At 44.6% G+C, this 26,328-nt stretch overlaps 1 protein-coding gene across 1 annotated transcript; it reads left to right on the top strand.

The window, feature by feature from the left end:
- The first annotated feature begins 16,272 nt into the window (after positions 1–16,272).
- Positions 16,273–24,806, top strand: cfd (complement factor D (adipsin)). Its single transcript, XM_084438820.1, has 5 exons — positions 16,273–16,396; positions 16,514–16,670; positions 17,500–17,641; positions 23,685–23,945; positions 24,192–24,806. Exons 1-5 carry the CDS (start codon positions 16,279–16,281, stop codon positions 24,339–24,341), a joined length of 828 nt encoding a protein of 275 aa, XP_084294946.1. The 5' UTR covers positions 16,273–16,278; the 3' UTR covers positions 24,342–24,806.
- The last annotated feature ends 1,522 nt before the right edge of the window (positions 24,807–26,328 follow it).

The following is a 26,328-nucleotide window of genomic DNA, read 5'->3' as shown; positions in this document are numbered from 1 at the left end:
GAGATACAAAGATTATATTGTGCAAGGGGAACTCCAAAAAGAAGGCTTCTATAGTACAGTACAATACAGTGTGTGATGCCTGGATGTTCTCTCTCTGGTCCTCACTGTTTCACACTGCCATGAGACAAGACCTCACATGTTTAGAGAGTTAGAGAGAGAGAGAGAGAGAGAGAGAGAGATGGATTTGAATTAGAAAGAAAAAAACAAAGAAAGGAAGAAAGATGTTATTAAAGTCAAAACATCTCAACCCTTAATAAAGAATAGTCTTACTCTATTATTTTATGAGTGGGGAGCTGGCATGCCCAACACCTTTCACATGAAAAAGGACACAGTGTTTTGGGGTCTGTGGCTTGATTTGATTGAATTGACAGTCTATTCCCTACGGGTTTGTGTAAAAGATCATTATCATTTATGACAAGTAAATTGCATTTTAGTTCACTAGACTTGCATAATGTGAGAAAATGTATAACATGTGAGTAGATAATATATTACAAGTAATGAAATACAAATGTATTTGTATTGACAAATTCAAAGAAAAACCTGAACAAATGAGTGGAGAAACATAACAAATGCAGATGCTTCCATACAGGCGTACTGCATGATACAATTAAGCAGTTAACATTGTATCATTCTCCATGGCTAAACATGCTGAGCAGGCCCAGCTGACTTCAATTTTGGATGAAGATGGCAAGAGGAAAATATCAAGGCTTAGTCTTAGACTAAGCCCAGATCTTTCACTTAGTCTTAGACTAAGCCTAGATCTTTCACTTAGTCTTAGACTAAGCCCAGATCTTTCACTTAGTCTTAGACTAAGCCTAGATCTTTCACTTAGTCTTAGACTAAGCCTAGATCTTTCACTTAGTCTTAGACTAAGCCTAGATCTTTCACTTAGTCTTAGACTAAGCCCATATCTTTCACTTAGTCTTAGACTAAGCCTAGATATTTCACTTAGTCTTAGACTAAGCCTAGATCTTTCACTTAGTCTTAGACTAAGCCCAGATCTTTCACTTAGTCTTAGACTAAGCCTAGATCTTTCACTTAGTCTTATACTGTAAGGGAAGAGGGCTCATTACTGGGGAACAGATGGCAGAAGCTTCAGTCACAGGCTAGTGTTTCAATTTGAACAGTGAGTAAAGTGACATTTGCATTTAGATCTATGAGAAAAACATCAGCACATTCGATTACTGCGATGCATAGTGGGATATGTAGGCTATAAGGAAAAACAGAAGAGCAACCCTCCCTCATGTGACTGGGAATGCCCCCCACAGTCATGCTGTGGGGGGCATTTTACTGGCGTGGTTTGGGTCCATTTGTCCCTTTAGAGGGAAGGGTCACTGCAAATCAATACAAAGTTCTCCTGAGTGATCACCTTTACCGTACAATGAAACATTTCTCTCCCGATAGGAGTGGTCTCTTCCACAGGGCACGAGGGGTCACTGAATGGTTTGATGAGTATGAAAATGATGTGAGTCCTATGTGGCATTCGCAGTCACCAGATCTCAACCCAATTGAAAAACCTATGGGAGATTCTGGATTGACGTGTTAGACAGCGCTCTCCACCATCATCATCAAAACACCAAATGAGGGAATATCTTTCGGAGGAATGGTGTTCCATCCCTCCAGTGAAGTTCCAGAAATGTGTAGAATCTATGGCAAGGCACATCAAAGCTGTTCTGGTGGCTGGCGGAGGCCCAAGACCTAAGAGACTTTATATTGGGTTTTCCTTTGTCACCCATCTCTATATCAGAATGTAAATCTATGAATGCGGTACCGTATGTATTGTGACTGTGTATAGTTGTGAATTGTAAGTCATTGTTCTTGTATCCATTATGTATAAAGTAATGGAGTAAGTTGGGCAAAAATACAGGAATCAATTCTTTACAAAAGAAACAAGTTGAAAGGAGTTGAGAAGAGAACACATCTTGATCTTTGTTGGGTCTGGAGAGGGATCTTCAGTATTTTTGATCCTGCGAGGCTCAATTAAGTGGTTCGTTTACCCCTCATGTGGAGTCGGTGAATTGGAGCCAGGTCAGCTCTGGGTTGAGGTGTTATTCATTATTTTTCCGCTTGTCAGATCCCATGGGACTGGTGGCTGCGCGTCGGCCGAGGAGCAGGGGCCTGTCGGTGGGGTACGTCAAACACGCTCAAAGGCTCTCGCTGCTGGGGGATTATGATCAACAAAGCATGTCCCACACCTGCACCGGTCGCACAATGGAAACTCCGCGGGCCAATGGAGATGCAGGGAGAGACCAGTTATTAAAGCCCCCCTCCAATGAAATGGATTACATTAACCCCTTCTGTTAGTCTTAGCAAAAGCTGCAACATTGAACTGACTCACTCTGGATCCCACGCAGGAACTCAGTTCGAGATGAGACTACCAGGGTTTTATCAGGCTACAGTAGCCTATGTGGTTACACACACCATGATATGTATTTACATAATATATGAGGCCGTACAGTGTTAAATCTCAAAGCACTAGTCTGGAGCTGACCTTTATCGACTGCAATGTATTCTTTATATACTTTTTACATGTGCAATATGCTGACAGTGTAGGCTACAGTACTTGAGTTTGACCACTCTATGCTGACAAGTGGTCGTCTTGGCGGCAACTAATAGGGAAGCAAATTAATAATAAGTAAACTAGCCCTCTCTACCTGTGATTGTGACTGCTGATCTACAGCAGGTGTTCCTGGGACAGGGTCTTCATAGCCTGTTTGAGGTTTTAGCTCAAGATAGAAACCAAGTAATTAACATGATCCCTCTGATGAAGTTCCCTGGAGGAAGAAACAGCAAAGTCCATGCACTTGAAGATAACGTTGATGGATGAGCGCGGCACTGTTCATTCAAAGAGAGACTGTGTATGTTTAAAAAAAAAAGCTGTACATCATAATTTGATTTAGCAGATCTAATTAATTACAGATGGCAGATTAATTAAAGACGGCTTCTTTTCAAAACACTCAGTGCTCGGCACAGCAAGAGAGTATAGCTTATGATATGGGTACTTTGGGAAGCGTGCGTGCGTGCGTGCGTGTGCGTGCATGCGTGTGTGTGTGTGTCTGTGTGTGTGTGCATGTGTGTGCGTGCATGTATGAGTGTGTGTTTTTTAAGTGTACAGTACCATGTTGGTGGAGGATATTAGAGCTGGAAAGGTATTGGGCTCGGGTGCTGAACCTGGAGTGGGTAAATTAGACAGAAACTTTGAGGAATGCGCCACACTGAACCCCCCCCCAGGAACCCTCCTCCCCTCCCTCCTCCTCTTTTCTCCTATAATTGGGCCCGCTGCTCTTGGCAACCCTCCAGATCACACTGTCACTTGTGCTGCGTAATAAGCTATTTAGCCCTGGCCTGAGCAGGGTCCACCGCCGCCTGGCGCTAATCAGCATGGACAGGTCATTGTGCTGCGGCTGGGACTGCACAGGCGCGCCATTGTGCCGGACCCCCGTCCCACCGCCACCGCAGGGGCCGGGGCGAGAGGAGGAAATCAGGGAGAGGTGAACTCAATCCCACCACCCCTAAGAATAACATAACAAACTGTAACACCTTCGCTCAATTATTTCGCTTTGGCTAAATATGACTTTGTGCTTTCAAAACAGAGGGGCACCTGTTCTCGGACATCTCGCTGAAGTTTTCCAAAACAGCAAACAAACAGGAGGACAGAATAGAGACGGACTCCAAAGAGCGCACGTTTGAAAGAATACAGCGGGGTGGAGGAGAGGTGGGGGGGTGCATAACAATGCATGCTGGGATTGGGAGGGATCGGCTCCCATGTTGCCTCCAGTGTGCAAGTCCCGACACCTCTGAGCATTAAATCAGGGGGGTTAGATTAGGCCTCTGGAGCAGTCTGTCTGGGGCTGTAATACCTGCACAAGGGCCTTGGCAGCCACAGAGACAGCACCATATTTCATGATGGGAATATTACAGGCTTACACGCCCAACGCCCCACGTCAATCTATCACAGAGTCTGGAGGGGATCCTGGATGTCTCTTTAGTTCAGGACTGATATGTAGTCAGTAATAAACTTAACTAGCCACTTAACTAACAATCCAAAATTACATTATTAATACACCAATAAGATTCTGTGTGTGTGTGTGTGTGTGTGTGTGTGTGTGTGTGTGTGCGCACGCACATACGTGTGTGTGTGTGCGTGCGCATACATGTGTGTGGAGGCATGTGTGTGTGTGTGTGTGGATGTGCACACGCATGAGTGTGTGCATATGTGTGTGGGTGTGTGTGTGTGTGTGCGTGTGTGTGTGTGAGCTCCATTGTGACAGGAATGCTGGAGGAGAGCGGTGGAGCAGGAGGGCAGGTTAGGACAGGGCTGGTGAACAGGTGCATCGGGTGGGGGGTCCTGGGAGGGGCGTCTGCGGTCGGGGGCCCCAGGATAAGAGCCAAGGGGATGTCTGCCTCCTCACTCACCTTCCACTAAATAACACCCATCTCCCAGCCTTTCTTCTCTCTATCATCCTTTGCTGTCTCACTTCCTCCCTCTCTCTCTCTCTCTGTCTTCCCATCTGAATGCTTTACCCTTCACACTTCATATCTGTCTGGATTTTAGCTCAAGTGGACCAGAATTTGAAATGCCTTGTGTGTGTTGGTCCGTGTAGAGTTAATGACATCCACTGCAATTTTTGTCGCATAATCTATTTTATCAAACTATCTGTGTTTCGTCCGTGCCCCTCTACCCTCTCCCTCACAGAATCCATATCCCTCCGTGTGGCCCATTTGAGACACAACATCCGCCATAAAGAGACAGACAGAGAGAGAGAGAGAGAGAGAGAGAGAGAGAGAGAGAGAGAGACTCATTAAAGCCCAGCCCCGGTCCGGGGACCCTCACCCCCAGCCCCAGATCCAGGGCACCTCCGTTCTCTTTAATCCAACCGCCGTGGAGCTCAGGGTCCCGGGTACCAGGTTCAACCAGAGGGTGGATTCAGACTCCATGGCGAGGTAGGGGTGGGGGTCGGGGTAGGGGGTGGGGGGGCAGTGTGAGCGAGCATGGCTCCTGACAGCTAGCTTCCATAAGAACTCCTTCGGACGAAAAGGGGGGGGCGGGCGGGGGTGGTGGGGGGGGGTGAGAGGTTGCGATGGGGGTTCCCCATCACTGGGCATTAGAGTACACTCACCCGCATTACTCTGGGATCAGTGCACACTCAAGGGTAACCCCCGAACCACTGGTCAACTACTGGTCATGATGGCTGATTGAGCTAGACAGACCCCGGCTCTGGACATCTGGAGGGGATGGAAACGCTGGCAAACGGCTGACAGTGGAGAGAGAGAGGGGGGGGGGGGCACAGAGACAGAGAGAGAGAGAGAGAGGGAGAGAGAGAGAGAGAGAGAGAGAGAGAGAGAGAGAGGGGGGCACAGAGACAGACACAGAGAGAGAGAGAGAGAGAGAGAGAGAGGGGGGGGGCACAGAGACAGACACAGAGAGAGAGAGAGAGAGAGGGGGGGCACAGAGACAGACACAGAGAGAGAGAGAGAGAGAGAGAGAGAGGGGGGGGGGGCACAGAGACAGAGAGAGAGAGAGAGAGAGGGGGGGGGGGACACAGAGACAGACACAGAGAGAGAGAGAGAGAGAGAGAGAGAGAGAGAGAGAGAGGGGCGAGGTGAAGGAGAGAGGCAGTGAGCGAGCGAGGAGCAGAGTGGTGCGATGGGAACATGGATTGCAACACTGCGTTGTTTACAGTGTACACAGCGCATAAAAAAACACGCTGCTCGGTTGTTGTGCGATAAACATCGAGCCCACTCCCCTGTCCCCCGAGACCCCTGCCAGGACAAACGCTGGCGGCCCCCCGGGCAAAGCCACCCCGAGTCCTTGAAACCCATCCCGCCACTCTGAACCGGGCCCAGGATACGCGATAAAGGCGGTTAACGCCCTTGTGTGGGTATGTTTTCTGGAACTGCAAAGTGACCGAGATCCGGAGGTATAATCCACACTGCGCTCTCTAGTCCAGCGCATGGGGGGACGCCCCCCCACCCCCACCCCGGCCCAGGTGCAATCCAGGGCCATCCGCGACGCTCCGTCAGCTCTGAGCAAGGCCGGCATGGAGGAGGGTGGGAGGCTGGAGGAGACGGAGGGGGTGAGATCTCCTCTGCCGACCCCCCCCACCACCACCACTGAGCTGTCCTTCCGTGGAGCGCTAGCGGGTAATGTGGACAGAAAGCTGGAGCGCTGCCCAACCCGGGACCCGGGGCCTGGCGAGGCGGGACCCCGGCCAGATCACAGCAGGGGGGCGAGGGGCTGGACTTGGGACGACCAATATGTTTTCACCCATTCTTGTTTTTCCTCCGTGTTCCATCCAACACCACTCCCCCCCCCCCCCCCCCACACACACACCCCACACCACAAACATACACACACACACGCACTGTACAGATCCACTCTCCTGTGATCCACTCTTTGCCTCCTCACACAGGTCCACTGGTTCCTTCCTCAATTTGTTCCGACTGAAACATTCATTTCAAAACGAGATTTCTTGTTTTTGACCTTTTTTTTCCCTCTTTGCCAACAGAAAGCATATAGTCACACACAGTCACCTGCCAAGCTTTGTGAATCAGTGTGAGGTCTGCATCTGCCAAGGCAAGCTCGAGTAATATAACGTAATAAAGTACCCCATAATAGAGCGTCGCAGAGGAGATAATTACAGTGAAGGGCCTTTTAAAGAGATGTTTGTAATGATTCATGGTTGCACAAATGCAATTTTCCTGTCACTCCCTCCTCATCACTTAGCTTCCCTGCGTGTCCAGGAAGGGCTTTTCCATCCTATGGCTGATCTCTCAGCTGCGCAGCACAGAGGTCGGGGTTCTACACACACACTGTACCTTCATTAAGTTGATTACAAAGGTCCACGTTGCCCGCAGTGAATTATATATCTGATATTGAAAGGTACAGTAACAAGTGAATCGACATCTACATTCACTCACATTTGATTCAATATATCAAATTTGATTTTAGAAATTAGAAACTTTGATTTTAGAAATTAGGATGAATGGTAAAGTATATCGATGGCCAAAAAGGAAAACCTCCTATCTGAAAATTTCACTTTTTTGAGAAACTAAAAAAAACATGTTGTTTTCTTGCAGAATGCTATTTTTTTAAGGATACCCAATTATGCAGATAGGAGATTTTTCTCTTCGCCCATCGATAAGTCAAAGTAGCCATAATACCATGGTGCTTTTTGTTGGTATTATGGCTACAGGAAGAGGATACTGTCTACAGGATAGCCTATTTACAGAAGTCAGTCAGTCACAGCCAACGTGGAGGTTGATAACAACCATGGATTACTATAATGAACTTTGTCAATGGTAGGAGCCACCATTCCTACCCATGACTCAGTTCTGCCTCATATTTAAAGTCGAAAACCCATATACCTGTTAGTTACCACAGTAAAGGTTTTCATCGGCCCATGGAAACCCCTTTTAATGAGCCCCGTCCCGTGACACCGCCATTCATGTGGAGAAGCACACAGACTCGAACACCAACACCAGAACACTGGCTCTTCTCCTCACGTCCAAACCCAACCGAGTCTCAGACATCAAAGGTAGGTGGAGTGAAACCATGAAATTACAGGTAAGGTGTCAATTACCCTTTGAAACCAAGCACTCTCCAAATCCAGGCAAGACTCAGCCAGCCCTGGAATTAGAACACATAAAAAGGAATGGGGAGAGGAATGACAGAGTGAGAATGGAGTGGAGGGGAGGTTTTACAGGCCATGCTGACAATATGGCATCAGTATAAAAGGTCCTAATGCAGCTTTAAATTACGCCCCTGTCCTCCTCCCCTCACACACCGCATGCTGTAGAGTACTTCCACCACCATCTTTGTTGTGTGTGTGTGTGTGTGTGTGTGTGTGTGTGTGTGTGTGTGTGTGTGTGGATGTTGATCAAGAAGATAATACATGAGTCCATAAAAATATCCTAGCTATCACTGAATACATTGTTAAAACGTAATTTCTACGAATTGTTTAATTACCATTGTAAGGCACGAGATCCACAAGTGATTGGCATTTATTATCATTCCTTCATACAGTATGTGTCTCTTGATATTAATAAGAAGTTACCCCGTATATGATTTAACATTGTGTTGTTGTAAAAACCTGTCATCCTGACAATTAATTGTATTAATTATCTTTCTCCTCTGCCCTCTCTGCTGTGCCATAAAGCTGGTTGACAGCTCATGTGGAAAAAGAATCCAACCACAGCGTTAGGTTACACAACAGAGCACCCTGCACCACACAGCACCAGCCTGGACCAACCCAGACACTACAGAACACCCACATGGCTCCCTCCCTCTCTCTCTCTCTCTCTCTCTCCCTCCCTTCCTCCCTCCTTCCCTCCCTTCCTCTCTCTCTCCCTCCCTCCCTCCCTCCCTCCCTTCCTCCCTCTCTCCCTCCCTCCCTCCCTCCCTCCCTCCCTCAGCCCTGCTAGGCCTGCCTCTGCCAGGTGGGGTAGGCTGGACTGGGCTATAGGCTGGGCTAAGCTGGACTAGGCTGGGTTGGGCTGGGCTATAGGCTGGGCTGGGCTGGGCTGGGCTGAGCTGGGCTGGGCTGGGCTGGGCTGGGCTGGGCTGGGCTGGGCTGAGCTAGACTAGGCCGGGCCGGGCCGGGCCGGGCCGGGCTGGGCTGGGCTGGGCTGGGCTGGGCTGGGCTGGGCTGGGCTGGGCTGGGATGGGATGGGCTAGACTAGCCTGGGTTGGGCTGGGCTATAGGCTGGGCTGGGCTGGGCTGGGCTACACTAGGCTGGGTTGGGTTGGGCTATAGGTTGGGCTGGGCTGGGCTGAGCTAGACTAGGCTGGGCTGGGCTGAGCTAGACTAGGCTGGGTTGGGCTGAGCTAGACTAGGCTGGGTTGGGCTGAGCTAGACTAGGCTGGGTTGGGATGAGCTAGACTAGGCTGGGTTGGGCTGGGCTATAGACTGGGGTATAGGCTGGGCTGAGCTAGACTAGGCTGGATTGGGTTGGGCTATAGACTGGGGTATAGGCTGGGCTGAGCTAGACTAGGCTGGGTTGGGTTGGGCTGGCCTTGGAGGGAACAGCCCCACCACTCAGTTCCAATCAGCCTGTCTGACACATCCTCATCAACTAGAAGAACTAATATGTCTATTTAATAAAGCATAAAAAGCAAACAAAATATAACTTAGATTGGCATCATCGTGCGCAGTATTTCACAGCAATACAGGGCTGCTTCTTAGAGCCTGACTCTCCATGTCTGTCAATGCCCAGATTCCGAAGATAGCCTATCTCACTTCACCGGTTTATAAAAACACATTCTTATTAATGACTGCTCTGATTCACTGTGGATTGTGGTCAAAGGCTTGTGGCAGCACAAGGTTTGATGCATGTCCTTTTCAATAGCACTGCTGTTACAGTACTGAGCATACTGGGCTGAGCCAAACATGCCAAACAAATGCTAGCCAAACATCTGTCAATTTACTTTACACTTCCCAATAAGAATTGAAGTTTAAAAAAAAAATGCTTTCTCTTTTCCATCAACACTGCACTTGCCATTGATTTAACTGATATCACTGGTCATTTAATGATAACCAGTAGATTTAGAGTTTTTATCAAAAGTTATAGCCTGTAATTTTTGTAAAATTTCACCATTTAAAATGGAAAGACTCGGATTCTACATAAAAGAGTTATGAGGCTTTTAACAAAAGAATATATACTGCAGTGGCAAGATATTTTAAAACAATCTGAGAATTTCCCTTTGTCAGTCGTGGGGAGATAATGACGCCTGAGTGACACTTTTAGTCTGTCTGTCTGGGAGGGGAAGTGATGCAACGTGGAAGCCGCCGGTTCAAAAACAACATGAGGCTGAATTCAAAGAGCCTGGGGGGCGCCTCAAACAAAGCCGCCTTGCCACACTGACAGACACGCCACTTCAGCGGAGGAGCCTGCCGTCTCCAGTGCGGTTCCTGCTCGCCGTCGCTCCCAAGCACGCGGGTGAAGGAGGGTAAATTAGAACACAAATGTCCAGATCAGCTCAGATGTGTCAGATAAAGAGAGATCAAAGCTCTGGGAAATATTTCCAAATGAACTTTGGAATGATATTGTACAGTATACGCCACTGAATACAGGATGGGCTTCCTCCAGATGCACAAAAAAAGTGTGATGATTTACTTAAACAAATTCCCAGATGCGATTGCTCTGCGTTGTGTAGGCTCAAATGGTGAGGGGGTACAGCTATTTGCTCTCTTTTTTCTACTATCAAATCGGATCCCACTTATAGACACCCAGCTGTAATGGAAATAACCTGCCTTCACCGCCAGGCCCATAAATCAGCCGTGTGTTTGGGGGGAGAAGAGGTTGAGAGTTTCCTGTGCCTGTTGACAGGCTCAAACGGGGCTTGAGCAAACAGGCTCTTCAGGTGTGAGTAATTCACAGGGACCAGCAGCATTTAGAGTCGTCCTAGGACCCAGGAGGGCCGGGCGGCAGACCCGGAGACGGACAGATAAAGAGACGTGGTGGATAAAGGATTCTATCAAGAGCTACGCCCAACATTCTCCAGTAGCCTAATTGATTTACTCTGTCAAATCAAATAACGCCAACCCCAAATCCCCGGGAACCCCTAACGCTTTACTTTCCAGAGAGCTAAATAGAATGGAATCTAAATGGAACCATTGTTTTTAATTAGCCCATACATGTGTACTTCTCAGTGGTTTTCTTTGAGTAAATTAGTCGCTGAGGTTGTGGCATCATGGTAATCGCTCTCCCATCCCTAGATTTGCTGTGCTCGGTCGGGATTTGATGATGTGCGTGTGAGGGGGTTAGAATACCTTGTGGTGTTGTTCTTAAACAACCAGGGCTCTGTTCCCCTGCTGGGTTACGGGTGATGGTCTAATTATTATATTGCCACTCTCAAGAGGGAATCCCTGTGATCCCTAAAGTCTACGTTGATTCTTCTTGATGATTGCCTGATTACCATGACATGTCACGAGTGAGACAATAGAAGTCCACAAGATGATCTGGATTACATGCAATCATTTATGTCATGGGAATCTGTTTTGCTTAATGTTCTATTGTTAGCCCATGTGTAGACTCACGAGTCAGTTTCTAAATGCTGCTCGATAGTCTGGTATCGCGAGACTAGCCCATATGTGGAACTGGCCCAAGGTCAGGTTCAGGTCTGGGTCAGGTTCCCTCACATACCTTCAGCCATTGTCATACTGTATGTTTGTTTGACCACTGATTTATTCATAGATGATAACAATCAGAGTATGTGCTCTGTCTGGTACAACTGCTATCATTCAGAGAGATCTAGAGGGAAGCCACTTATCAAGACTGTATATCACTGCTAGACTATTCTGTTGGTAAAACCACAGAAGAGGAAAACACAATGAATCACACAATGGTGCTATTGTTTCCTCAGTGGGGGGGGGGGCTGAATAATATTAGATGCCTTAATATTCACATATATCTTGTACCCGTCTGGATTGTAAGCGTTGGGTTCACCTGGAGAGCTTAGTTACAGCAGAGCCTGAGGGAAGCAGGTGCTTTTCAGAAACACTTTTAAGCTGCCTGCACAAACACAGAACAGCAGACGTCTATGGCATATGTTCACGTTTTTAATTAGGTGTTAATAGCCTCTTTGTGCTCTGTGAGTTATTTGCATACTTTTATCAGTTGGAAAAAATGCAATTATGTTCAATGCCACCCATAGCTGTTATCTTTGCGGCATGCAATGCTATGTGTGTACTTGGCAAAGTTGTCGGTCTGAGCGCTTCAACACAAGCATTTGTTTTAGCGCTAATTACACAGCAGGCAAAGGCAGACGGGCTGTGTCTTCCTCCTGGGTGACAGTTATTGACAATCGGCCTCGTCTAGCCATAATACGCCAGAGGGAGAGGAATCAAACTCATCCAACGTCAACAATGGGGAAGAGAGACGCATCAAATCGGGGCGGCTTTCACCTTGACAACTGTAACTATGTTCAACAAATTAGTCTCAGAAACCCCAGGTGTTTACACTCTTTGAAATGAAAGAGATTTCCTTTCACCTGACTGACAGTAGGAATCCTTCATATTCAACGTTTGTTTACATTGCTCCAAGTCTGAATGGTTGTGACGTGTGTCTCCCATTCTCAATTGCCATTTTGACTCTTTAGAGTATTGGCCCGTTCACAGTGATTTGTGTGTGTGTGTGTGTGTGTGTGTGTGTGTGTTTGTGTGTGTGTGTGTGTGTGTGTGTGTGTGTGTGTGTGTGTGTGTGTGTGTGTGTGTGTGTGTGTGTGAGTGCATGTGTGCGTGTGTGTGTGTGCGTGTGTGTGCGCGTGTGTGCGTATGTGTGCATGTGTGTGAGCATGTATTTTGAACCAGGATCAAAGATCAGCCATAGGTGTTTTGTTCTCCATTCCCACACCTCCATTGTTGAGTGATTCTCAATGTACCGTGAAAACGGGTTGTGGGTCATCACCTCTGAGCGACCCTCAGCCTTCTCCATCGCCTTCTGCATGTCGCTGACCTCCATCGGACACTTAGTCGCCCAGTCATCAAAGAAGGGGATCCCTCACAACCCACAGATCAAAAGACTGCCAAGCAGGTCTCAGCCCATAAGTACATATGATCTACATATGAACCTGCAGCACAGAAAGAATGCCTGCGAGAAGAGGCTCAGTGGGGTTTCTGTCTCTGTGTAAATCTCTGTCTCTCTCTCTCTCTCTCTGCCTTAAAGGGCTTTCCTGACACTATTTCCTGTCAGAAAAAAAGTGTTTATCTTCGCATCTACTGTCAAGACACACAGTGTCAATATAGTGTACTGTAAACGCTTGGACAAAAGCCCCCAGGTGGTCCGTAGCCTACTGCAACAAAAGTCATCTGGATGTGAGTAAATTACAATGTCTGAGACATCCCTTTCACAGGGACCTTCTCTGGGAACCTGCAGCTCCACAGCCCTGGGACCAGAGTATCACTCGCCCAGCCCAGGCGCACACACGGGCGGCGTGCCGACCAGGACAAAAGGCAGGCTTATCTGGGAGGCGAGGAGGAATCGGGCGGATCAGGGGATGATCTGGGAAAGATGGAATCCCCCCTTCACCCGCTCTGGACCACCACCAGGGTGAATGAGAACCTGACAATGTTAAGATTTAGACAGGATTCACCGTCTCCTGGGAAAACAGGGCCGTGTACAAACACTGGGGCCTGTGAACCAGGCACACAGGGCAGGCACACAGGGATACTGTTTGGCTGCGTGTGAGGAGCTCAGCTGTGACGGGAACAGATTATTCGTGGCAACGATCAGGGTTTTTTCTTCTTTCTTTTACTTTTGAAACAACAGAATCTACAGCAGTCAAATTATTCAGATCAAGCTGCATACTGTTTGAATAATCTAAATGAGGTCCATGGGAGTTTTAAAGTGAGTACAGATTTTTGTAAGTTTGTGAGTTATTGAGTTATTTCAAGTGGGTTGTTTGGTGATAGTGTGAGGATGTCAGGTCTGTGAGACCCAGCCTGCGGTAATGAGGGAGATTAGCACAAGGAAGATCTCCAGAGTACCACTCTAAACACCACCTCTCTCTCTCTCTCAGCAGATGGGCCCAGATCGAACGAGGAAACAGAAGAGATTAGATGAGTTTAACTGTAATCCCATCACAGAGAGCATGAGACCACCACTCCACTAGAGAGAGAGAGAGAGAGAGAGAGAGAGAGAGAGAGAGAAGGAAAGGATGAGAGAGGGAGGGAGAGAGAGAGAGAGAGAGAGGATGACAGAGAGGAAGAGGAAGCTGCTACCACAGGTCAGGGCAGAAGCGAGAGAGAGCGAGACAGATATGAGGACAGAATAATGAAACATTTTCAATTGAACACAAAAAAGAAAAATGACTCGGGAGATCACCTCTGATAACTATTTCAGTGCCAGACCACACACATGGATGCACACACGCACACACAAACACACACACACCCACACACACACACACACACACACACACACTCACATACAATACATACAGACAAAAACACACACACACAGACACATGCTCCCACACAACACACACCTGTGAATGTTCTTGGGTGGGCCTGGCTTGGTTAAATCCCATGAGGGAATTTTCTCCCCCCCCAGATTGCTGCAGGGTACAGGTGTAGTTGGACACCCACACCTCTTCAATACAGTACGGGTGGAAGGGCTGTCAGTCTGCAGCACTGCTGCACATGTAGTACCAACAAGAGCCAGTGGAAAACATCACAATGCCAAGTTTCAGCTCATCAATAATCAGCCATATTATTGAGTACAGTGTGTCTGAGTGGGTTGTTGAATACATGTGTTTCTGTCTGCAGTTCCTGCAGAGGGCAGTGTTGATCAAGAAAATAATATCAAATCTGCAGACTGCGTCACAGAGGAAAGAGATATGAATAAAGTATCTGGTTTATGGCCCTTGAGTTTTGAGAAAATCAAACCAAGTTTTTAAAAAAAAGGAGATATAAATCATTACAAAACACTAGATCAATAGAAAACACTATCCTCCAGACAAAACAGCGGTTATAACTCGGCCGCATGCGTTCTAGATGAGGTTAGAGTTCAGTCAGCAGAGAATGGGACGCTTGAGGACGACGATGGGAGGACTCAATTTGGGATGGGCACTCAATTAAGGTTTGAATAGGAGTGAGGGACTTACAGTATAGTCCGGCGCTACAGAATAGGGGCCCATGTATATGGGTCATATAGTTCGTACAATGATGAAATTGTCCATATAGGCCTACAGCCGGGTGACACAAAGGCGCACATTCATGCCCATAGCGCAATGCAGGTACACACTGTATATGAATGCTAGGACAAACCAAACCAAGCTTGACAGAACATCGTAATTATACAAATCCATTCAATGGGGATAATCTGCAATCAACAAAGTATTGAGAGAAAATACGTTTTGATGGGATCTCTCGTAGCCTAGCCTATATCACAGCCCGGTGAACCAGCTGTGGGGGAACAGTGGAAATCTACTGAGACCTGATGTTGCAGAGAAATGCTTTGAATCTCAGTGGTGAAACCGATGAAGATTTCATGCAAGGACAAGAGTAGTAGAGAGACAAGAAAGTAGGCTACACATTGCCAGATGTGTTGCGTAATTTGCGTTAGTTTCCCGTACCAAGACCAAGGATGCTCCAGCACTTGTAAAAGGAGTCTCATTAATCTCTTGTCACCTTCCTAATGAAGCCAGCCCGTGAGCACGGCTGTGTCTGGCATGCGTCCGTGCATGTCCAAGCTTTCCTCTCTTTGTCAAGGGGTGTTGAGGGCCCGGGCACGGACCGCCATTAATAATAATAATATGTCTCTTCGCTGATGTGCTCATGTGTTCAGCGTTTTCTGACGCCTGGAGCTTTACCTCGGCTGTCTAGAGATCCGACTACATTCAGTTGCAGACAGTGCCAAGAAAAGGATGCTTATGCACACGCACGCACGCCCCCCCCCCCCCCACACACACACACACAGAGAGAGAGAGAGCTGTGACATTTTAGACACTCAGATGTTTCCTCTCCCTAACTGTTAGAACAAAGAGCTGAGATGGGTTGTGAGGTCATTGGCCAGGGGACCTCCAGGAGTGGACTCGTGGGGTATCAGATGTCCTGTGTTTGTCTATAGAGAATGCAATGTAACCAGGTAGAATAGTATGGTGCGGTACACCTTCCATCCTTTGATCTGTTTGTCACCGCCAGTCCAAGTTGAAGCAGGAGGCATGAAGCAAACCATGGCTTCTGGCTGTGACATCGAGAGTATAGGGTTGAGTCGTAAGTTTCCATTTCAGTTTAGTAGTTGAAAAATGATCTATTAAGTAAAGGGAAAGGGATCTATTGTGCAATATAATTTTTACTTCAAAAAAGAAGCAAATATATAGATTTGTAAAGGTACATATTTAATCTGTATAGAGTGTACAGGTCATTTGACCTTGTTTGTTTGTTTCTGATATATTATGTTTTTCACTCTTATGATGATTACTGGAAATCTCCCCTCTTGTGCAACATGTTCTTCTTGAGTGGGATCAGTGGCTATCATTTAACATACACACAGACAAGGTCCAAGAGCAAGGAAACAGCTTACATGTAACACGCCTCCAGACATAATGATTTACAATGTTGACGGATACTTAAAAAATGAACAATTTGAATGTTTTCACTGGAATTGGAGGTCGAAGGAGGGAGATGAATGTGTATACAGTACATGTGGGTGGAGGGGTTGTCCTCCCTTCTGCTTGATTTATATGTCCTCCTCATGATGCAATATAAAACATTCCAGCGTTTGGTTAGTTGCACAGACTTCACCCTGGGCTCTGAGAAAGGACTGATCTTCACCATGGGCTCTGAGAAAGGACTGATCTTCACCATGGGCTCTGAGAAAGGACTGATCTTCACCATGGGCTCTGAGAAAGCACTGTTTGTGGCTGTTGCTGTACTCGCTCTCATTTTACAAAGTAAGTTGGTTTCCCTTGTTCTGCTGCCTGAAACTATCTTAACCTACTACTAGGTTGCTTGACTCCAATAAACGCCTATCTTCAAACTCAAACTTGTCTATGTGCTTCACGTTCCAGGTCATGCTATCATGAACGGGAGAGAGGCAGCCCCATGTTCACACCCGTACATGGCCTCTATTCAGAAGCCAACAGAGGATGGATTTGAGCACGAGTGTGGAGGGTTTCTAATTGCAGACCAATGGCTGATGACTGCAGCACACTGTTTTCCTTCTGGGTGAGCAGACCCAAATTGTGCAGTGTATACCGTAGCTGTCTGTCTCTCCCACAGGAAGAGACAGCTCATTTTTACTTTATTTATTTATTTTTTATTCATTATTGGATTTATGTAGCGCCCTTCATGATACCCAGAGCGCTTTACAGAGTCCAGTATTCATTCAGACACAGTCATACCGGTGGTGGTAAGCTACATCTGTAGCCACAGCTGCCCTGGGGCAGACTTACAGAAGCGTCGCTGCCAATCAGCGCCTACAGCCCCTCCGACTACCACCAACATTCATTCATTCACACGTTGCATGTCTTTATGATGGTGGGAAGCCGGAGTACCCGGAGGGAACCCACGCAGGCACAGGGAGAACATGCAAACTCCACACAGAAAGAACCTGGAAAGACCGGGATTCGAACCCAGGACCTCCTTGCTGTGAGGCGACAGTGCTAACCACTGAGCCACTGTGCTGCCCACGGCCACCGTGCTTTACGCTCAACATCCATTGTCTACAAGAACTACATCAAAAACAGGATTATAACATTACACATTTTTACATTAGTCATTTAGCAGACACTTTTACCCAAAGTGACTTAATTGCATTTAACTCAAATCAAATCAAACTTTATTTATATAGCGCATTTCATACACAAAGGCAACACAATGCGCTTTACAGAGAGCAATGGGAGGCTGGGCATAGGTAGTAAGTGTACTACTATTCACCAGAACTCTGAAGTGCATCTCGTTTCCAAACTAGTAACTAAGAGCATAATCTAATGCTAAAGAAAAAGTGCATAAATAAGGTTTAACTTACTCTGATCTTAACTGACTTGTTTCACAGGTCAGCTGGGAGGAAAGTAATCCTAGGAGCGCATTCTGCCAGTGCCACTGAGGATTCAAAGCAAACATTTGATATTCTAAATCTTCACAAACATCCACAGTTCAACAGCGTCAACTACGATAATGATATTGCTTTGATCAAGGTATGTGTCTTTGACATTTGTGTCAATTCAGTTGTCTTTGTACTGCTTTTCCCGAATGCCATTCTGTTCTTGTGACTAGCAGGCCTACAGTAAATGATAAATGGACTGCACTTATATAGCGCTTTTTTCCAAAGTGCTTTACAATGAAGGCCTCTCATTCACCCATTCACACACACATTCATATACCAATGGCGGCAGCTGCCATGTAAGGTGTTAGCCTGCTCATTGGGAGCAAGTTGGGGTACAGTGTGTAACCCTTGCCCAAGGACACTTTGACAGGAGCCGGGATTTGAACCGCATACCCTACGATCATTAGACGACCCGCTCTACCTACAGCTGCCCCCTAGTCATTAGGGGCCAGGCAGCGTAGCTGCCGGAACCCTATTGTATTTGCCTATATTATTATTATTATTATTAGGGGCCAGGCAGCGTAGCTGCCGGAACCCTATTGTATTTGCCTATATTATTATTATTATTCTCCTTCCACTGAAGTCTAACTTCCCATGGACAAAAAATCGCCAAAATTTGCACAAAGCTCCAGTCCTATACCCAAAGTCCTCAACCTGCATTGTAGGTCAATAAACCTGAAGGTGGCGCTACAGCAACAGTCTAAAGTTTAAAACTTTAAAAAAATCATAACAAATCAGCCATAGGTGCTATCACTGTAAAACCACCACGTGAATGTAGTCCCAAGTGAGACAAAACCTTCATATGCTTTGACCTTGCAGGAATTTTGAAGTCCATCACTCTGATTTCTTCATAAACTGTAAAACCTATCAAACCTATCTCCTCCCACATTTTTTGTTCAATTGACACCAAAATCGATCTACTGTATCTTCAGACTGTCCTTACCAAACGATCCTCACAGATTTTTGAAATATGAAAAATAGAGCCCACAGCACTTCAAAAAGTTTTACTGTTAACAGTTCTGTATAGTTCCTATTAATTCTCGCCAAATCAATGTCTGATCATCCTCATAAAGAGTGACAACATTGGCCACATATCCAAGATGTAGTATGATTTTTTTCAGAATTTTATCTCAAAAATTGAATTTTTAAAAATATGTTTAATTCTGTCCTCTGAAACCAACACTTCATACAGAGAAAACTACATTACCCACAATCCAACGCAAGCTCCACGAATCTGAGACATCGCTGTTGGCAACCCTACCCAACCCCCGCCGAGGATTACACTGACTAAATTGATTGATTGGCAACTGACTGAGTACACAGCTGCTGAAGTTAATGTTCAATTATGAAAAAAAAAGCTAACAAAACCTGTAACCCACATTTTTCAATCAATTAATACTAAAGTTGCTACACTGGATCTTCAGACTGTCATTCACAAACTCATTGACCAGATTATTGAATTATCAAAATTGAGCTTACAATGCATTAAAATGTTTTACTTATTATTATTATTCTCCATCTTCCACTGAAGTCTAACTTCCTGTGGACAAAAAATCACAAAAATGTGCACATAGCTCCAGTACTAAACCCAAAGTCCTCAACCTGCATTGTAGGTCAATAAAGCTGAAGGTGGCGCTACAGCAAAAGTCTAAAGTTTAAAACTTTAAAAAATCATAACAAATCAGCCATAGGTGCCATCACAGTAAAACCACCACGTGAATGTAGGCCCAAGTGAGACAAAACTTTCATACACTCTGACCTTGCAGGAATCTTGATTATTATTATTATTCTCCATCTTCCACTGAAGTCTAACTTCCCGTGGACAAAAAATCACCAAGATTTGCACATAGCTCCTCCAGTAGTATACCCAAAGTCCTCAACCTGCATTGTAGGTCAATAAACCTGAAGGTGGCGCTACAGCAACAGTCTAAAGTTTAAAACTTAAAAAAATCATAACAAATCAGCCATAGGTGCTATCACTGTAAAACCACCACGTGAATGTAGGCCCAAGTGAGACAAAACTTTCATACGCTTTGACCTTGCAGGAATTTTGAAGTCCATCACTCTGATTTCTTCATAAACTGTAAAACCTATCAAACCTATCTCCTCCCACATTTTTAGTTCAATTGACACCAAAATTGATCTACTGTATCTTCAGACTGTCCTCACCAAACGATCCTCACAGATTTTTGAAATATGAAAAATTGAGCACACAGCACATCAAAAAGTTTTACTGTTAACAGTTCTGTATATAGTTCCTATTAATTCTCGCCAAATCAATGTCTGATTGTCCTCATAAAAAGTGACAACATTAGCCACATATCCAAGATGTAGTATGATTTTTTTTGAGAATTTTATCTCAAAAATTGATTTTTTTTTAAATATGTTTAATTCTGTCCTCTGAAACCAACACTTCATACAGAGAAAACTGCGTTACCCATAATCCAACACAAGCTCCACGAATCGGAGACATCGCTGTTGGCAACCCTACCCAACCCCCGCCGAGGATTACAATGACTAAATCGATTGATTGGCAACTGACTGAGTACACAGCTGCTGAAGTTAATGTTCAATTATGAAGAAAAGCAAACAAAACCTGTAAAAATTAATAAACATATCTCATCCAACATTTTTCAATCAATTAACACCAAACTTGCTACACTGGATCTTCAGACTGTAATTCACAAACTCATTGACCATTGTTGAATTATCAAAATCGAGCTTACAACGCATCAAAATGTTTTACAAATGTTTGACGATACGAATGTACAAAATGAACATTGGAATGTCAACTTTCTTGTTGTCCTATTCTCTCGCTTATTGCTCCTAAACTTGTCGGAAATTGCCTGGCCCCGCCTCATCGCTGCGAAGCAGCTTTAATTATTATTATTATTCTCCTTCCACTGAAGTCTAACTTCCCATGGACAAAAAATCACCAAAATTTGCACATAGCTCCAGTACTATATCCAAAGTCCTCAACCTGCATTGTAGGTCAATAAACCTGAAGGTGGCGCTACAGCAACAGTCTAAAGTTTAAAACTTAAAAAAATCATAACAAATCAGCCATAGGTGCTATCACTGTAAAACCACCACGTGAATGTAGTCCCAAGTGAGACAAAACCTTCATACACTTTGACCTTGCAGGAATTTTGAAGTCCATCACTCTGATTTCTTCATAAACTGTAAAACCTATCAAACATATCTCCTCCCACATTTTTTGTTCAATTGACACCAAAATTAATATACTGTATCTACAGACTGTCCTTACCAAAGGATCCTCACAGATTTTTGAAATATGAAAAATTGAGCCCACAGCACATCAAAAGGTTTCACTGTTAACAGTTCTGTATAGTTCCTATTAATTCTCGCCAAATCAATGTCTGATCATCCTCATAAAGAGTGACAACATTGGCCACATATCCAAGATGTAGTATGATTTTTTTCAGAATTTTATCTCAAAAATTGAATTTTTAAAAATATGTTTAATTCTGTCCTCTGAAACCAACACTTCATACAGAGAAAACTACATTACCCACAATCCAACGCAAGCTCCACGAATCTGAGACATCGCTGTTGGCAACCCTACCCAACCCCCGCCGAGGATTACAATGACTAAATTGATTGATTGGCAACTGACTGAGTACACAGCTGCTGAAGTTAATGTTCAATTATGAAAAAAAAAAGCTAACAAAACCTGTAACCCACATTTTTCAATCAATTAATACTAAAGTTGCTACACTGGATCTTCAAACTGTCATTCACAAACTCATTGACCAGATTATTGAATTATCAAAATTGAGCTTACAATGCATTAAAATGTTTTACTTATTATTATTATTCTCCATCTTCCACTGAAGTCTAACTTCCTGTGGACAAAAAATCACAAAAATGTGCACATAGCTCCAGTAGTATACCCAAAGTCCTCAACCTGCATTGTAGGTCAATAAACCTGAAGGTGGCGCTACAGCAACAGTCTAAAGTTTAAAACTTAAAAAAATCATAACAAATCAGCCATAGGTGCCATCACAGTAAAACCACCACGTGAATGTAGGCCCAAGTGAGACAAAACTTTCATACACTCTGACCTTGCAGGAATTTTGATTATTATTATTATTCTCCATCTTCCACTGAAGTCTAACTTCCCGTGGACAAAAAATCACCAAGATTTGCACATAGCTCCAGTAGTATACCCAAAGTCCTCAACCTGCATTGTAGGTCAATAAACCTGAAGGTGGCGCTACAGCAACAGTCTAAAGTTTAAAACTTTAAAAAATCATAACAAATCAGCCATAGGTGCCATCACAGTAAAACCACCACGTGAATGTAGGCCCAAGTGAGACAAAACTTTCATACACTCTGACCTTGCAGGAATTTTGATTATTATTATTATTCTCCATCTTCCACTGAAGTCTAACTTCCCGTGGACAAAAAATCACCAAGATTTGCACATAGCTCCAGTAGTATACCCAAAGTCCTCAATCTGCATTGTAGGTCAATAAACCTGAAGGTGGCGCTACAGCAACAGTCTAAAGTTTAAAACTTAAAAAAATCATAACAAATCAGCCATAGGTGCTATCACTGTAAAACCACCACGTGAATGTAGGCCCAAGTGAGACAAAACTTTCATACACTTTGACCTTGCAGGAATTTTGAAGTCCATCACTCTGATTTCTTCATAAACTGTAAAACCTATCAAACCTATCTCCTCCCACATTTTTAGTTCAATTGACACCAAAATGGATCTACTGTATCTTCAGACTGTCCTTACCAAACGATCCTCACAGATTTTTGAAATATGAAAAATTGAGCCCACAGCACATCAAAAGGTTTTACTGTTAACAGTTCTGTATATAGTTCCTATTTATTCTCGCCAAATCAATGGCTGATCATCCTCATAAAAAGTGACAACATTAGCCACATATCCAAGATGTAGTATGATTTTTTTTAGAATTTTATCTCAAAAATGGAATTTTTTAAAATATGTTTAATTCTGTCCTCTGAAACCAACACTTCATACAGAGAAAACTACGTTACCCATAATCCAACACAAGCTCCACGAATCGGAGACATCGCTGTTGGCAACCCTACCCAACCCCCGCCGAGGATTACAATGACTAAATCGATTGATTGGCAACTGACTGAGTACACAGCTGCTGAAGTTAATGTTCAATTATGAAGAAAAGCAAACAAAACCTGTAAAAATTAATAAACATATCTCATCCAACATTTTTCAATCAATTAACACCAAACTTGCTACACTGGATCTTCAGACTGTAATTCACAAACTCATTGACCATTGTTGAATTATCAAAATCGAGCTTACAACGCATCAAAATGTTTTACAAATGTTTTACGATACGAATGTACAAAATGAACATTGGAATGTCAACTTTCCTGTTGTCCTATTCTCTCGCTTATTGCTCCTAAACTTGTCGGAAATTGCCTGGCCCCGCCTCATCGCTGCGAAGCAGCTTTAATTTACCTTTGGATTTCTAAAAAAAATTAATGTGAAGGTTGTGAACAGGTTTATTATACTAATGTCCTTTCACAATAGAAGTGCCCCCTCCCGTACACTAACATACACTACCACTACTGTCTTCTGCTACTACTACTACTACTACCACTACTACCACTACTACTACTACTACTACTACTACTACTACTACTACCACTACTACTACTACTACTACCACTACTACCACTACTACTACTACTACTACTACCACTACCACTACTACTACTACTACTACTACAACTACTACTACCACTACCACTACTACTACTACTACTACTACTACTACCACTACCACTACTACTACTACAACTACTACTACTACTACTACTACTACCACTACTACTACTACTACAACTACTACTACTACTACTACTACTACTACTACTACTACCACTACTACTACTACTACCACTACCATTACCACTACCACTACTACTACTACAACTACTACTACTACTACCACTACTACTACTACTACTAGGGGGGTGCTGCGCGATTTGTTGCAGGACATTCACCGCGGGCCAGGCCAGTTGGCGCGCCAGGCCACCGGGAAAATACCCGGTGCTCCCGATGGCCAGTCAGCCCCTGACCACTACTACTACTACTTTGTGATTTGCAGTTGGATCGTCAAGTTGTGCAAGGTGATGCTGTGAAACCAGTCCAGTACCTGCGAGCAGGCGGTACCAACCCAGGCACTGGCACTCAGGTTCACACAGCTGGCTGGGGGTACCTCAGCAACCTTGAAGACAGACCAGAAAAGCTCCAGGAACTGGACATCCCTGTAATTCGCCGTGAACAGTGTGCAAAAAGTAGTCACTACGGAAGCAGGTTCACGGAAAACATGCTGTGTGCTGGGGGGCGGAACATGGATACCTGCAGTGTAAGACTCATGGTTCCTTAATGGCAGGAATCTGGATCACTCATAATACACAGACAGTCTGAAGATTTCTTTGTTCAATTGTATTCATAAGGAGGGTGTAGTTCTGCACAAACCCAACCTATGTGCTTCAAATTATTGTGTGACAGAGACAACATTATTAATCTAAAATGTGAGAAATATTGGACCCTGGCAATTCCCTGTGGTGACTGTCTCACCAGTGGTCTTTGTGTGTTTGGTCTTTTTCAGGGAGACTCAGGAGGCCCTCTTTTATACAATGGGGTGGCAGTGGGCATCACTTCTAATGGAGGGAGGAAGTGTGGCACATCCAGGAAGCCTGGCTTATACACAATCATCTCCCATTACACTCAGTGGGTCGACACAACCTTGACACTGTAAACTCAGCTCAATGGGACACCATTCAGAATATATCCATTAAAAGATTTTGAGCAAATCAGCTTTATTAACACCATTAAAATATACCTATTATAAGATGTATAATTATGCAATAAATCAATACATTCTAGCATATTCAGTTGTGTTCATGATTATTCAATTTTGTATTAGATAAGCCCATTACATTATCACATTGTATTCTAACATAAATAAATCAATGCAAAATAGTGCATCTAGTGGTGCACAGTAGAAAAATAGCATGAAATTACATTGTACAATTCATCAATTCAGTTCTTGTAATTTTCATGTTCTACTGTATTTCTGGCAAGGACATGATTTATGTAAACACAACATTTCACATTCTAAACATGCTATTTTAAAATATTAGGCTCTAGTTCCCGTCATAGGGAGATGAATAAATGGAATTTGAACTTTGAATTCTTATGTTCCCTCCTCTCTTCTCCGCTTTTCAATCTTACAATAAAACAGAAATATAACAATTGGTGTGTGAAAATGAATCTAGCGCTTCCCAATCATTTCCATTCTCTCCTTCAACTCCTGCACAGGAAATCTTTTAGTGGCGCAACCGTCTCCCCCATGTGATGCAACTAGCTTGTTGACGCCTGAGATCAGTTCCTTGACCTGTGAGTAGCCCAGAACATTCCGGAAGCTCCTAACATTGAGAACGTAGTAACGGCTTCCACACTTCCTGATAAGTTCCTGCAGGCTGCTGTGAGCGTTGGTCACAAAGTCGTCGATATTGCCAACTCTGTGTTGGTTGTCATTGCAGCGAGTAAACAGAACAATGGTGTGGTCTGCCATATGTCTGCCAAACGTCTTCTGTAGGTACCATAGCATCTTATTCTCTCCCTGGGTGAAGCGACCCACCTGCACCACCAGGAGGAAGGCATGGGGGCCTGGGAGGGACAGGGCCAGGCAGTCCTTGACCAGCTCCAGGTTCTCTATGCCATCCTCGTCCCACAGTTCAGGAGTGTCTATGAGAACAAGGCGACTTCCATCTTTCTGCCTCATTTCCCTCCTCTCACAGACCAGGGTCGGCGAAGGGGCCTCTGGGCAAGACGCACTGACAGAATATTGATTACTCGCTCTTTCTAGAATATTTCTGGCAGAAGTCTTACCACTGCCGGACATCCCCAGCAGAATGATAGTAGTCTGTTTTGCATCTTCATCTTGGTTGAATGATGTTAAAGGGGTTAAAAGAAAATATATAATTTTGTTATCATTCTCAAGAAAATGTTATGAAAAAGCATTAAGAATTTCATGTTTTAAGCATGATAAAGACAATCTGTATAATGTTGAAACAGTAGGCTACCATCTCAATGAATGCTCCTACAGGAGCCCCAGTTGTGACCAAACAGACCTTTCTGTAAAGAGAATCTGTACTACCCTCTAGTGGTGGACTACTGTATACTTTGTTTCTCTTACCATATGCTGGTTTAAGGTGCAGCTGCAACATTGCTTTGTGGCTTCTTAGAGCCTCTTCACATCTTTCTCTCTTCTCTTCATATGTCTTCTTTTCAGCTACTTCCCTCTTCCGCTCTTCAGCATGTTTGGACTTGAGCACTTCCATCTCTCTCACTCGGTTTTCCTCGTGTTGTCCAATCAGCTGTATAAATGTCCGTTCTCTCTCCTCAGCCTCCTGGAGTTTGTTGCTCAGCATTTTCATGGCTGCGTCTTCAGTCTTTCTCCTGTGTGCTTCGCTGTACATGCCCTGAGAGTAGCCGCAACTGCCGTTTTCGCTCAGCGTATACTCAACCATCTCAAGTAACGCGCTAATCTCATCACTTGTGGCAGATTGTCCAGTAATGCGACAAAACCTGCCACCACATACATTGATCAACTCCACCAAGCCGTCGTTAAACTCAGTGACATCAGAATCTCCCCCTACTGATAGTACTATGAGGAACTTAAAGACCTCAACTCCAAAGTTGGCTTGCAGGATCTCCATCATTCTTTTCTCCTTCAACGT

This window comes from Borostomias antarcticus (assembly GCF_949987555.1).
Source record: "Borostomias antarcticus genome assembly, chromosome: 5".
Classification (NCBI taxonomy): domain Eukaryota; kingdom Metazoa; phylum Chordata; class Actinopteri; order Stomiiformes; family Stomiidae; genus Borostomias; species Borostomias antarcticus.
The sequence above is the reverse complement of the archived record's forward strand: the minus strand, read 5'-3'. Positions and strand labels throughout refer to the sequence as shown.

Bases quoted from the DNA above. Each gene is read 5' to 3' on its own strand.
- cfd (XM_084438820.1), top strand. From the start codon at position 16,279: ATGGGCTCTGAGAAAGGACTGATCTTCACCATGGGCTCTGAGAAAGGA. The intron at 16,671-17,499 runs GTGAGCAGACCC...CTTGTTTCACAG, and splicing joins GCACACTGTTTTCCTTCTGG to GTCAGCTGGGAGGAAAGTAA. The intron at 23,946-24,191 runs GTAAGACTCATG...GGTCTTTTTCAG, and splicing joins GGAACATGGATACCTGCAGT to GGAGACTCAGGAGGCCCTCT.